Source organism: Cinclus cinclus, chromosome 9 (genome assembly GCF_963662255.1).
Source record: "Cinclus cinclus chromosome 9, bCinCin1.1, whole genome shotgun sequence".
In the NCBI taxonomy this organism is placed as follows: Eukaryota; Metazoa; Chordata; class Aves; order Passeriformes; family Cinclidae; genus Cinclus; species Cinclus cinclus.
The window spans coordinates 25,275,252-25,287,377 of NC_085054.1; the positions used below are offsets into that span (position 1 = coordinate 25,275,252).

Consider the following 12,126-nt stretch of genomic DNA (forward strand, 5'->3'; position numbering starts at 1 on the left):
TATAGAACTTTCTTACCCAGTAGTTTCTGTTGACATTAGTGTCTTTATTTTTCTTCAACAATGAAGTATAGCAGTAACTAAGTTTGAAAAATAATGAGGTTAAACCAAAAAAAAGTTATTTTCTTAGCTATTAATATTCCTAAATCCAAGCCTCGTTTTAAGGCAAAATGAAGTTTATTAGGAAGTAAATGTTCACTATCCTAAACTTTTCTGCTTCTTTCTACAGTATGTCTGTTATCAAAACTTCAGTGGCTCAGATATTAAGTGATTTATTGCAAGATCACTTTTCTCCTAAAATGTGAATGTTCTGGGTTTCAGACCTCAAGTCACAGCACATATGTTCCTTCCATAGAGCCAACATTAAAGTGCTGGAGAATCTCTAAAGATCTATTTCCTACCACCTGTGACCATTTTGTTAAAACATCTCTTGCACTTTGAAGAGTGTGGTAAGTAAAATGGATTGCTTGGGGGAAAAGCCAGCTCAGAGTAAAAGGCTTTGGAATATGGCACCAGAATGTTTATAATGCACGTTGTGGTTGAGAGGGTTGTGTGCATTTAGCCATCACTGCATATTTACAATTACATTTACAATTTACATCCAGGCTCCTGCATAATGAGCATTTATAGCCCAAGCAGGTGATATTAGAGGCTGCTGCTCGCTCGGCCTGTGAGCTGTTGGAGCTGTTACATGGCCACAAGCATGGCCTTCTTGACACATCAGAGTGTGCTTCCAGAAACGTTTTTGCTGGGATTAAATATTCAAAGCCCTTGTAGCAAAAAAAAAAAAAAAAAAAAAGAAAAAAAAAAAAAGAAAAAAAAAAGCTGCTGAATGGACATCAGAATTCTGAGCAAATGATTGCTAGGAGCAAGAATATGAATTACTGGCCATGGAGAAAAAAAATTCTCCTTTTGAAATGTTTTAAAATTATGAGAAATGCCTTTACTCTGGTGAAAAATGTAGGAAGTAATTAATTATTTTTTCACTGTCCAAGGCCAGATTGGATGGGACTTGGAGCAATCTGGTTTAGTGAAATATGTCCCTGCCCATGGCAAGAAATTGGAACTAAATGATCTTTAAGGGCCCTTCCAAACCAAACCAAATTCCATGATTCCATGACCATCACACAGTCTTCTGGTTTCCTAGGGTTTATCCCAGTGAATTGCAAAATTTTGGTGCCTAAGCCATTTTTATTATTAAAAACTTATTTTCTTCTGCGACAAGGCATTGGATGCACAGTTGTCCTTGCAGGCCTGTGTGCTGTCAGGTTTGTATTGTCTGTTATGGTTTGATTTAGCCACTGAATTAGTTTTCCTACTGGGTGTCTGCTCTACAAGCCAGACACCAGGCTGCCTGCCAGTCATCACAACACGGAGTAAAGGCTGAACTAGGCAAAAACAACAAAAAATGACAAATTTTCTTTCCCCCTCAGCAGAGTGCTGGTCCAGAATATGTTTCAGAATAGCTGTTTATGCACCTGAGGAAGCGTATGATACCTCTTGAATTTGTTATAACAGACCTGATAACGTTTGCTGGGCATTCAACACTTCCAGTCAACAGTGATTTTTTTAAAACCACTTTTTTAGCTTTTATTCTCCAGGGTATGAGATGAGGCAATCTGGATGTTCACCAGCTTGGTGACGCATCTCACAGGCAATGACGCCATCAGCCACTAAAACAGGGACAAGAAATCAGCACCTCAGAAATGATGCTCCATCTTTAACTTGCACAGCAAACACAAGGGCCAACCTATTGCACAGCAATCTGCTCCAGGTAGTGTCTATGCAGCTTCTGTTTCCTGCTTAGTTTTACTTAGAATAAATGAGTGCTTAGATTTTGTTAAACAGGATTTTTTTTTTTTTTTGCACATCTAAAGTATTTTCAGCCTTTCAGAGATCACACAGGAAGCTTGTGCTGCATAAGTTTGAGCTGTATGCAAAGCTGCCATCCTTTTATAGATTTTGTCACTGCTGACATACTGTCAAATGGATGTGAAGGAGCTCAGACACAGTCTGCAACTCGAGTGAAATGTTAGGTGTGTAGTGAAAGATGTTTTCAAGAAAAATGTCATGTCCCCAGTCATCTAGGGTTTGGACCAGGTAACACAGGCAACTTCTGCTGCAGTATTTTACTGGTTTGATGATGGCTTTTCATATTTTAGTGGTCAACTTTTGTTGTCCACACTGCTCACAAATATTTTATGACTGTAAAAATGCTCCCAATGATTTTATTTGAAGAAAATCTTGAGATCCACACAGCTACAATAGATTTTTCAATTAAAATTTATTTAATATGACAAAACTTCTTGGCATATACACTGCTTTTGAAAGAGCAGTTAATTAGTGCTGCTGCAGATCCTGAAACACTAGAAATGGTTAGTTTAGAAAAAATTACTGTATTGCTCTCTTACCTCCTCAAAGATACCCCTCATCACAACTCATAGACATCATTCACTTTTTTGTTTCAAAATTCCAACTTTAAAATACATGCCTGAAATGCAGGGCCTACCAAGAAATGATAGTTTAGAACAGCAGCAGAAGAAAAGCAGCTGTTGTGCTGTTCAGCTCCCTCTCCTGCTTGTCCCTGTGTGCTGCCTCTCGACACACATAGGAAGCATTTGGAAACAAGGAGAGTCTTGGTTCTGGCTTTGTGTGGCCTTTGGCATAATTGGATCTTTGGCCACAAAATGGTTCTTGTAGAAGTTACTAAAAAATTAATGACAATAATACAAGAGTCACTCTGTGGCCTAAGAGCTCTTCCATTTCTTCAGCAGGGCTCTGTCCCCCTGTTTTATTGCTGGACTTTGAGAGTTTCTTGAGTCCTTGAAGGTCTTGCTTCCCTACTGCTTCAGTTAGTGACTGATGGACTAAAGCTTCTCTCTACAGGAACTTTCTTGCATCTTTTTTCTTGCTGCAATAGGAAATGACCTGCCTGCAAATCAGTCTTTTCTTTGCAGCTTTGTAAAATACGTCACAACCCCCTTGTAGGCCTTCCCCTCCTTCTCTATCTCCATTAGGATGGTTTGGCTCTCTCCATTATCTCTATTTCCCTCTATTATAACCATGGGTTGTTCTGTGGGATCCTCCTTTAGGGCACCCAATGACTTTGTTGTTGGACCTCTGTACAGATGGGGTAGAGCTTCTTGAGCTCCACCTGACAACAGAGCTCATTTTACCTCACTGTCGGGACAAAACCTTAAATATCAGGACAGCTGTGATTTTCTCAAGTCATATGGCAGCTGTTTTTTTTGTTTGGTGGTTTTTTTTTTTGTTTTTTTTTTTTTTTGTGGGAGATAACCAAAAAAAGATCCTCTTTTTATGCCAAAGCATTACCAGAGAGCTCTTTAACCTGACCAACATTTTGGTTGTCCCCACAGAACCAGAGCCCTGCCCTGCATGGAAATCCCCGCTGCTCCAGTTTGTAAGTTGACCTAGAAATACCAGAAAGATACTAGTGTTCCTTGATGAAAAAAAAAAAAAACAAAAAAACGAAAAAACCAAAAACACGTGGCAGATGCTGATGAAGGCATTTACGAGGAAGGGACTTTTCCAGAGCCCCAAAGGCCCGGAGCTGTGCCTGAATCTGGTGTTTCTCAGGGTTCCCCCTGCCTGGGAGGGACCATTGCAGTGCGGGATGCTGCGGGAAGTGACGCAGGGCAGCAGCTGCGTGCGCCCCTGCTTCTCCAAGGGCTGCTTCGTGGAGAAGTCTTGAAGCAGAAAGTCAAAGAAACAGAAGTGTTTGCCTGTCTGACCTCTGCCAGGCAAAGTACAAGTCACTACAGGTGTTTTTTGTGTTTTTTTTTTTTCAGAAGCAAACTCTCTGATTGTCCAGAACTTGCTACTTTAATAATTTAAATAACAGTACGGTAAATGTCCTGCTTACTAAAGCTACCTTTCAAAATAGCAAAGCAGATTTGTTGCAAGCTATTTATTTCAATACTGAAAGGGTTTCATTGAGGTAAGAAAAGGGAAGTTGTCTTAAGGCTTAGAATTGTAATTCCTTTCAGCATTTCCTTTTAAACCTCATCTTTGCAGCAAACAGGGAAGGCTAGATTTTGCAGAAGGTAATTTTCACCAAAAAGCTGCTTTCATACTTTAAAATCTGTGCTTTTTTTCTCCAGTCCAGAAGAATTTTACACTAACCTTAGATGTAAGTCATTTACTGGTGAGATGCTTCACTTCTGCTCTCGCAGGAAGTGGTTTTATTTTACTTTTTTTCCCTGCTTTTTTCACTCTGTACAAGCTGTGGGACTAACTCAAATGTTGTCTCTAGACATGTGACCTTGATCTTTTCCGTTCTTTTGAAATAGTTAAAACTGTTGCTTGTCGATGGTGGCTTGAGATGAGATGACAACGTCCCCGAGGCTGCAGGTAAGGAGCCTCTGATCCATCTCAGTGCAGTTTGGGAAATCTCTGGCTGAAAATTTTAAAATAATCATAGCTACGAGCATTTTGTAGGCATTCAAATCAGGTTGATTTAGTTGCACATTTACTTTATTTCTATAGGCCTCTGTGAATTTGGAAGCAATGAGAAAAGTGTAGAGGATATAGATGTGAAATGATGTTTTAGATTAGTGCTTGGAATTTAGCAAATCTCTTGCATCCTATGCAAGAGGCAACTTTACCTGACCTTGTTTAGCACCCCAAACCACTAATGCCTTCTCCTATCTCAGCCAGAACTAACCAGCTCTCCCCAAAAATGTAGAGAACTTTGTGGCACTGACTGGGAAATGAGATTAGATTGCTTTTTCCAGCATTTGCCCTTCCTGAGTGCAGTTTAGCACTGTTTGATTAACTGGCTTCTGTGCTAGTGACCATGAGGGATGTGATTAGAAGCCTGTAAAAGTCAGTGCTAAGATTAGATTTTGTAAAAGTCAGTGCTAAGGGTAGGTGTCTAGTTGTTTTGGTATTTGTGGAGTCTGAAGATGTTGATAGAGGGATTTCTTGCCTTGATATCTACTTGATATCAAGAAGTTTGATACCACTCTATTATTCATCAGTTATATGGGTAGGAAAAGAACATAGGGCATAAAGAACATTTCACATAAAATCTCCTGGGTTTCTCCATGGGCAGTCAATGTGATCCTCATGGATCTGTTCAGTAGAGATGTCACAGCTGTGTTTCCTGCACGGGCTGTTTAAACCCAGACTAATTCACCTTTTGCTTCAGAACAGGCCAGAAAAAGGATTGTATGTCCTGAACCCCCACCTCAAAGCTTTCCCTCAGCAAAGACATCTTTGCATTGCTGTCAGTGGATAAACAGCTTTCTGGCCTGCACAGTTTTGCAAAGAAACAGTAATTCAGAAAGATGCTCAAATAACACAATAAAGCACTTTGATTATGGGCCGCATAAAGGAGAGCCAGAATTAGAAAGGCTTGTTTTATGCTGAAAATTTTTTATCCCAGTAATATGTAGCTTGTTGCAAACTTTGTGACTTGTGCTCCTGTTTGTAACTGATTGCCTTCTCACAACAGGCAACTGGGGTTTCTTTTGGAAATGTGGGTCAGAGTTGAAAGATATTGCACGTGGCTCGGAGCTCATTTTGGAATTGTGCATACTAATTGGAGACAGATTTTAGTTGTAATGTTGCAAGATCACATTTCATATTTTCTGTACTCTTTGGAGAAAAAAAAAAAAGCTGTCCTGCCTGCATACACAAATCAGCACAGACAGGGAAATTGTATAAAAAGAACATGTTCTTTTCATGGGCTGTGTTTGTCGTGATTTTTATGTTTCTGCTGCAGTCTTAGAGTAATTTAAAATGCATTTTCCAAAGAGCTGTGAGAGTTGGTGAAGTAGTTCGAATTCTCAGAGTTTTATGTCTTTATTTTCTCTCTTTCTCTGCAACTTACCCCTTTGTGTCCAAAGCAAATTCATTTTAAAGCAGCATGTCTTGTTCAGTTTACCTCTCCATCCAATTACATCTGTGATGTACATTTGTTCATTTTCTTTTCCAAATAGAGTGAACAGCAGAAGCACTCTGTATTTTAAAGCTTCTGCTATACACTATTATTGAATTGAAAAAAAAAAAGTAAAAAAAGAAAAAAGTTTTTCTTTGCAGCATTTGCTGTAGAAGCTTCTTTTTGCTTTGCTTTGACACAAAGATATCCTTGTTTGGAAGAGATGCTCCATCTTCTTCCAACCAAGACTGAGTGCATGATACTCTTGGTAGTCCCTGTCACCAGGGGTCTGCATCCTCCCTACCTGGAGTGCAACAGGAAACAGAAACTAAAATGGTGACAGAGGCATGTTTGAATTTGTCTTCTGCTGTTTGGGTGGCAAAACTCTGCGACCTCCAATATGTTTGCTGGAGAATTCCAGCAGCTCTGGTTTGGATTTCTCTGTCTGTTTCTGGTCCCAGAAATTATTACTTCTTTGCAGCAACGAGCTTCAGGACAGGTTTTAAAAAGCAGCATGCCATGAAGGGGGATGGATTTCCCTTTGTGATCTCCAGTGCAGCAGTGAGAATGGCTTTGGCTGTGCTGCCCAAAGACTTCAGCTTGGGTCTCTGCTGTAGACTTTGAGCCATGGTAACTCCTTTATTATGGCATGTTTTACTGAATCACATCGAGGAGAGTCTTATGGATTTTTTAATGCTCACTATGGGTAATTCTGACACTTGCTTATTTTTCTTGACTTTTTTTTTGTTAGATACCTCTGTGCTGTGTCAGATAAATCAGTGTGAGTTGTTTACCATTCAATGAGCTGTTAAAGCCTGCATGTGGCTAAAAAACATCTCTTGTTGAAGAAGTCTGTCAGTACTTAAGTGTGTTCCTAACTTTTAACCTGAAATAGGCAGTTGTACAGAATGTGTCCTAATCCTCTATTGGTGCTGTTTGTCATGATCTCTTTTAAAAACAAAACAAAGCATCACCTGAGTTTCATCCAAAGTCTCTACACTCCACTTACCTCCTAAGAGTTCCATAGGGATTCATGAAACCTGTTTCTCCATGTTACAAAGGCAGAAAGTGGTGCTGGTGGATAGTATTATATGCAGATGGTTTTCTTGGTTTCATTTTTTGGTAGTATTAGTCTTGAAGAAAGCAGATTGGATACAGTTTCAGCCCAGGTTTTGCATGATAATTCAAGTGTCATTAGGAGCACTGCAGCAGATTTCCCTTCCTGGTTGCACAACCTTTACAAAACTGTCCCTTTTCCATTCTGTTGTGGCTTCCAACAGCTTTTGTCACCATCAAGCTGGTGTCATGACCTCTGAGGGTCAGGGTAGGCTGAATGCCTTGCTGCCTTCAGCATTTGGGAACCCGGGCTAGGTGAGGAGGTTTTGGTGTTATCTGCTCTGAAATCTTCCCTTAAGGTGGGTTCAACAAGGGGTCTCAGAGAATCTGAATTTCACTGTCTTACCAGCCCCTGAAGGACAGAGATGGTTGTTTCCTTGCTGTGCTGGATGTTAAGATCGTGCCTTCACACACTCAGCATGCCTCTGTCAGCCTTCCCTGCTTTGAGAAATACTATAAAAAGGTTGTTTTGGAGACTCACTACAAAACAAGCACTGCTAGCTCCTCATTTACACTGGGACTTCCTCAATGCAGAGCTATTTTTTACTTGAAGAGTGAGACTTCTTGTCACAGTCTTGCATCATTTTTGTCACAACTTGAAGCTCCCTGGGTTGCAAACTTCCAGGCTGGCTGAGACAGGAGCAAAAGGCAAGCACTTAGATTTTCACTAAGAAGGTTAGGAAATAATTTTCTGGGCACAGATGTTTAGATGTTGCAAATTGACAATGGGCAAATCTAGCTCATGGAAGAGCTGTCAGTGGAAGGAGCCAGGCCATGCTGGAGAAGATTTTCAGGGCATTATTGGTTCATATTGAAGTAATCTGGAAATTCTGACATCTGGCACATGTAAAATAAATCCTGCTTGCAGAAATTAGGAACCAAAATTCATATATGATTAAAAACTTTGACCTTTTTTCTTAATTTGTCTGTATTTTCACTTAGCTTACTTATGAGAAAGAAATGTTTTGGGAATTAAGTAGGAAAGGTAACAGAGGTTTAAGTATTTCTATTCTCCAAATAACCTGCTAAGCTGCTGTGTGTATGTGCAAGTTGTATTAACTTGGGGAGTGCTCAGATATTTACTGAAGTATTTCTTCAATAACTTAACTGAGTTTGATGGTGCTATGATTGGTGGTAGGTTGTTTAAGTTCCATATAACTCTTCCTGCCATTCAAGATTGACAGATATTAAACAATTCACTTGCAGTTAAGCTGGTTGTTGTGGGTTTCTACTGTGGTTTTCATGCACATTTCTTCCAAACCTTATGCCTGATACACCAAGCAGGCACAGTCTTTGAAGAGATGAACTTAAAGGGACTTATGATTCCTTCTGTAAAACATCCATCAGTTTTCAGTACACCTGCAACCTGATAAGAAGGTACGGGGGGATGAGGAGGAAGGGAAAACAGAAGTGAACATGGCTTAGAGCTGAAGAGATGTGTGTCAAATATGGGCTTGTTCTTTGCTTTGGATTTCTTTTTCTGCCACATCCTGAACAAAACCACTGCTTTATTTGGTGCTGAATCAGGTACCAGTTACCGAAAGTGCTCTTAGGCAGGACACAGCCCTTGGCACCTGAACTTGTTTATTTGCCAGTCAGGATGTTACAAATTCTCTTCCTTTTGGGGTGAGGAAGGAAACGAGAGAGATATTTTGTGAAAGCAGTTGAAGGTCTGCAGTCCTGTCTCTGAGAGAGTTCTGTCACCTGCATGGCTGCTGGGTCTGTCCCCAGCCTGCTGGGTGTCAGGAGCTCTCAGCTCTCTGGTGTCTCTGCTGCAGCTGGAGCTCAGAGCCAAACCCACACACACATCACAGATGGCCACACCATGGACACCAACAGGAGCCTCCTTGGGCTCTCTCAAAAATGCATTTCTAGCAGAGAGTTTTGCTATGAATTAATCAATATTTTACACCTGGGAGGATGTCACCTCAGAGTTTCTATATCCCAGAACTCTGGCACATGCTGCCTTTTGTGTGCTGGGCTGAGTAGTGCTGAGGTTTGATCCAGAGAGATTAACATTTCCATTAGCAGCAGTACATTACATTCTTGGTTTATTTATTAGGAAAAAAAAAAAAAACACAAAAAAAGCACCCAACAAAGTGTAGTAATGAGTAATCAAATTCTTGTGATGATTTTTACATTTAGGATTAACCCATTTAGCATTAATCAATCCACCATTAATCCATCTGCTCTTGAAGTCCCAAAGAAAGCAGAAACAGCCCAAGTGAAAGCATGTCAGCTACTCCTCCTTCATTAATCCTAAACCCTGGAAAAGTCAAGGAATGCCCCAAGTTTTAGCAGAAGCTTAGAGGAAGTGGTGTTTTCAAACCACTTTTGAATTTCCTTTGGACAGCCCTGCACTAGCTCCTGCTTGAGTAGGATGCAGTCACACCTGAAACATTCAGAATTACTGCACAGAGTTTGAATTTGTAAATTTCCTTCCTAGCTTTAATTTTCTTCTGTAGCTTGGGTCTTTTGTAAAGCCTTTCTTAGAGTGGGGGTAGCTGAAAAGAGAGAATCTATTAAGATGTGAAGCAAAAATTGCATAGAACGAAAGAATGAAAGAAGTTAAATGAAGATATTTCTTATCAGAGTTGGACCCTGCACCAAGATTCAGGTACTTAGGGAACAATGCTGATGCAGTCTGAGGACATTTTAGCTCAGTGCACAGGACTGCAGAGGTTCAGTTGAGCTGAGTGCAGCTATTTCATCCAAAAAGGGGTTTGAGGACACTACCTCATAAACCCAGTGGAAAATGTGATAGTCGTTAAGTATTTTTGCCCTGAACAGTGCTGGGGGCAGGTGAATGGCTGACACTGCCTCACGATGTGTGAGACAGGCTGCTCTGGCTCTGCTGTGTTCCTGGTGCCAGTGGTGTTGACTTTGGCTATGTGTAGCACATCTCTGGTAGGACACGGGTGGCTGTGGCCTCCTGGCCTGCAGAAAACATGTACAAGGTTTGCTGGAATCACCCTGAACCACCTTAGTGAGATAAAGTTTTCTGGTCCCTTGCTAAATAAATTTATTTGCAGCAAAAAGAAAATAAGTATAATTGATAGAGCCTATGTTCAAACTATTTGTGTCATAAAAGCAATCATGTCAGGGGAGTTGAAAATAGATGATCTTTAAGGTCTTTTGCAACCCAAACCATTCTATGAGTCTAGGAAATTAACTTTTTTGTCAGCACAGCACCGTTGGTATTTCCCATGTGCAGACATCTTAGCTGCACGGTGTGGTTGATATCAGATGTTATCACACAGAACAAGGGCCTTTGTCTTCTCTTTGCCACATGGTGCTGGGGAGCAGCCTGGTGGGGCAGACACTCCTGCCTTGTGCTCTGTGGCAGCAGTGGCTGGTGAAGAAAGCAAACTGGGGGCCCCATGAAATGCAGAAGAGGGGTTTGCTCAAAGCAAACCACAAAGAATTTCCCCTTCTGGTTCCTGCTACAGCTTAAAAAGTTCTCTCCTGGAACTGTAGGTGCCGTCTCTGCTGCATCTCTTGGAAGTGCAGCACCAGGACCTCTGCAAAGGAAAGTGGAGATGGAGTGTGGGAACAGATTAAAAGTGTCTGGAGGATTTTTTCCTCCCTCAGATGGGAAGTGGGAGCAGTGAGAAGAAGTAAGGGAACAGCTGCAGGATCGAAGCACAAAAACTGCTGCAGATATAGATGATGGGAGATGGAGGGAGGGTGGGAGGGACTGTTTCATGTGCACAGCACGGGAAGTCAGACATCATCCGGGGGAGTGGGAGGGAGGGCATCTCTGTCCGGATGAAGCACAAGAATCCTCTTTGTAGAACTGTTGAGGCAGGCAGGGTCAGGGGAAAAAAAAAAAGTATTATTGTAAGTTTAAAATAAAAAAAGAAGTAAGTTTAGCATAAATTCATTCTGTTCTTTATTTTTGAAGTTTGAGAAGATTTAAAGCCTTTGGTATTCAATAATCTCAGTATCTCAGTTTGACAGATGTCTTCTGTGGGATGATGGGGATATGGAACTGCAAAAAGGATTAAGACATAGCAAATGTGCATTGAAACTACTGAGCTGAAGAACTCTGAGATAGTCTAAGAGGTCAAAACCACTGTTGCTACTCCACCGAAGGCTTTACAGAACTCAAGAAGGCATTTTTTCTGATGAAGGGGACAGTGCTGCTGCAGGAACTGAGGACTGGAGGGCAAAGTGAGGTGTGCCTTACAACTTTCAGTAGTGCCCAACTGATTTAGAGTGAGATAAAACTGGTGTGCAGTTAGAGCCGGTGATGAATGTGAAATGTTTCCTCCCAATGAATCATCCAGTGCAGCTGTGGGGAGGGCACAAATGGGCTGTCACACCCTACCCAAGCAGGCTTTGTGACAGTCCCCTCCCTGTCCAATTAAGCCCAAAATTTCAGGTGGCAAAGCTCTGACATTCAGAAGTTTGTTTCTTCGGCTATTTGCAGCTGGCTTTCAGGTGTTTAAAAAATATTTTTCTAATACATCAGTTTGTCTTGTGGTACAAACTCTTCTACTTCTCCAAAGAGTTTGGGCTGTTCCAAAATTACCATCACCACATGTCTAGTTCAGGTAAGCATGGAAAGCTTGGATGAATATCCAAATCTCTGTGAGGAGAAGTTCTGTAAAATTGAGCTGGAAGTATTTCAAGCAGCCTTACTTTGAAATTTCTGTCACTTCTGCTTCTGCTTGTATCTGTAAATACTGCAAGAATAACCTTTCCCATAGTATCTCATCACTTCAGATCTGGCAACATTAAAAGTAACAACACTTTTCTGAACATTTAGGCTATAGGAACAGATTTCTTTCAAGCACCGGGGAAAATTTGTGATTCTTATGTGATCTTCCTAGAGAAAACATTGATTTTTTATTTTTTTTTTCTAATTCAGAATTATACAGCTTTAAACTAAAAAAGTTACCATGAAAGAAGCATCAGGTGCAAGTGTGAAGTAAGTTTAGAGTGGTCAGTCTTGAGGTGTTTGGAAAGCCATGGCTCTACTCTGTACTTATCTGCTGTAAATAAACCTTAACAAAAACAGGAAGGAGACAGAAGGAAATTTTCTTCTCCTTATGAGTAGGACAGGTCAGGATTTGCCAAGCATTCTCCTCTAGCACTTTTTAGGTCTT

The 12,126-nt window shown here is 40.8% G+C and overlaps 1 protein-coding gene across 1 annotated transcript in view; it reads left to right on the forward strand.

Moving 5' to 3' along the window:
* Positions 1–4,195: 4,195 nt before the first annotated feature.
* ARHGAP15 (Rho GTPase activating protein 15) overlaps positions 4,196–12,126 on the forward strand; it is a 320,948-nt gene continuing 313,017 nt past the window's right edge. The window contains exon 1 of the mRNA XM_062498346.1: positions 4,196–4,368. Within this exon, the coding sequence (XP_062354330.1) occupies positions 4,345–4,368 (24 nt within the window). The 5' untranslated portion in view covers positions 4,196–4,344. The remainder of the gene's footprint in view (positions 4,369–12,126) is intronic.